Source organism: Aplysia californica, unplaced genomic scaffold, assembly GCF_000002075.1.
Source record: "Aplysia californica isolate F4 #8 unplaced genomic scaffold, AplCal3.0 scaffold00094, whole genome shotgun sequence".
Classification (NCBI taxonomy): Eukaryota; Metazoa; Mollusca; class Gastropoda; order Aplysiida; family Aplysiidae; genus Aplysia; species Aplysia californica.
The window spans coordinates 752295-753653 of NW_004797364.1; the positions used below are offsets into that span (position 1 = coordinate 752295).

The 1359-nt window shown below is 46.4% G+C and overlaps 1 protein-coding gene across 1 annotated transcript in view; it reads left to right on the top strand.

Annotated features, from left to right (window-relative positions):
* Nucleotides 1–1359, top strand: part of LOC101847865 (contactin-5) — a gene marked incomplete at its 5' end in the record, with an annotated part of 30962 nt that overhangs the window by 7731 nt on the left and 21872 nt on the right. The window contains 1 exon segment of the mRNA XM_013080639.1: nt 76–311. Coding sequence (XP_012936093.1) covers nt 76–311 — 236 coding nt within the window.

Here is a 1359-nt window from a genome sequence, read left to right on the forward strand (position 1 = left end):
ATTATTATATTTGTTGTATTTTATCATCATCATCATCATCATCATCATCATCATCATCATCATCATCATCCCCAGCAACCCAGCACCCAGCTACAAGTGGTACTTCCTCCACAACAGCAAGGACAGCGGCAGCGACATCAGCAGCAACAACGCCACACAGCTGCTGCTCCCCGGCGACCATTTCACCATCACCAACGGCAAGTTCCTCCTACACCGGCCCAGGGAGGAGCGGGACGTGGGCACCTACCAGTGCGAGGCTCTCAATGGTTTGGGTTCCATTCTCTCCGACCCGGTCAGGATTTCGTATGGATGTAAGTGAGGCTTTGGGTCTCAGATCGGTGTCTTATTAAGTAAGTAAAGTAGAGTAAAGTTGTTCCCGCATTCGATCCGGACATTGGAGATTGCCTTGTTAGTGAGACAACTTCCTGGGCCCTCGGCATATTGTGGTAGTGTGGCCAGTTCCTTTCCACGCCGCCTCTACTTCCCCAGCTTGAATTCAGGTACCCATTACTGCTAGGGGAGGGCAGGAGTGCTAAAAAAAATCCATGTCCGATCCGAGGCTCGAACACGGATTATCCGCTTCAGAGACGAGCGCACTAATCTCTCCGCCACCGCACCCTCTTTAAGTAAGGAAGTAAGTTTATTCGGTGTTTAAGGCTATTGGCCCACATCACATCGTATAAAGCACTAATTTCTTATTAAGTAAAATAAAGTTTCCATATAATTAAAAAGTACAAGTTGTGCACATAATATCTCTTATCTTGGGTCGAGCATTGTATATTTCTGTCATTGTGCTGAGTCGTGCCGGAAGGAATTAGCATATTGTATAATTTATAAGTGTGGTTCTATGTACCTAAATTGAAATTTAAAATAATGCTCGTGTTATTACGCTCCCGTCGACACAATTTAGATCATTTTGGAATCGGATTTCTGATCCTGCCTGTCAGGGTGAACCCAGGCTGAGAGGGACACAACACCCCAGGAGAAAGATAGAGACACTCGATAAGAATTCTCTGAACCACTTAGGAATCGAACTCATATCGCATGCATGCAACAACGATGTGCCGAATCGATCCAGCACAGGCGCCGGTACAGATATTTTAGTGTTGTTTGAGTCAAAAAGGGTTCTTTGTCCACACTTTTTTAGGTGTTTAAAAGTATTGCTGTAGCTGTAGGTGGTGGTGGTGTTGTGTTTGTGTGTGGGGAGGGGAGGGGTGTATGTGTTGCTGTATGTGTGTGCGCGTGCGTGCACAATCGTGTCAGCACCACTGTGCGTGTGTGTGTGTGTGTGTGTGTGTGTGTGTGTGTGAGAGAGAGAGAGAGAGAGAGAAATGTGTGTGTGTGTGTGTGTGTGTGTGT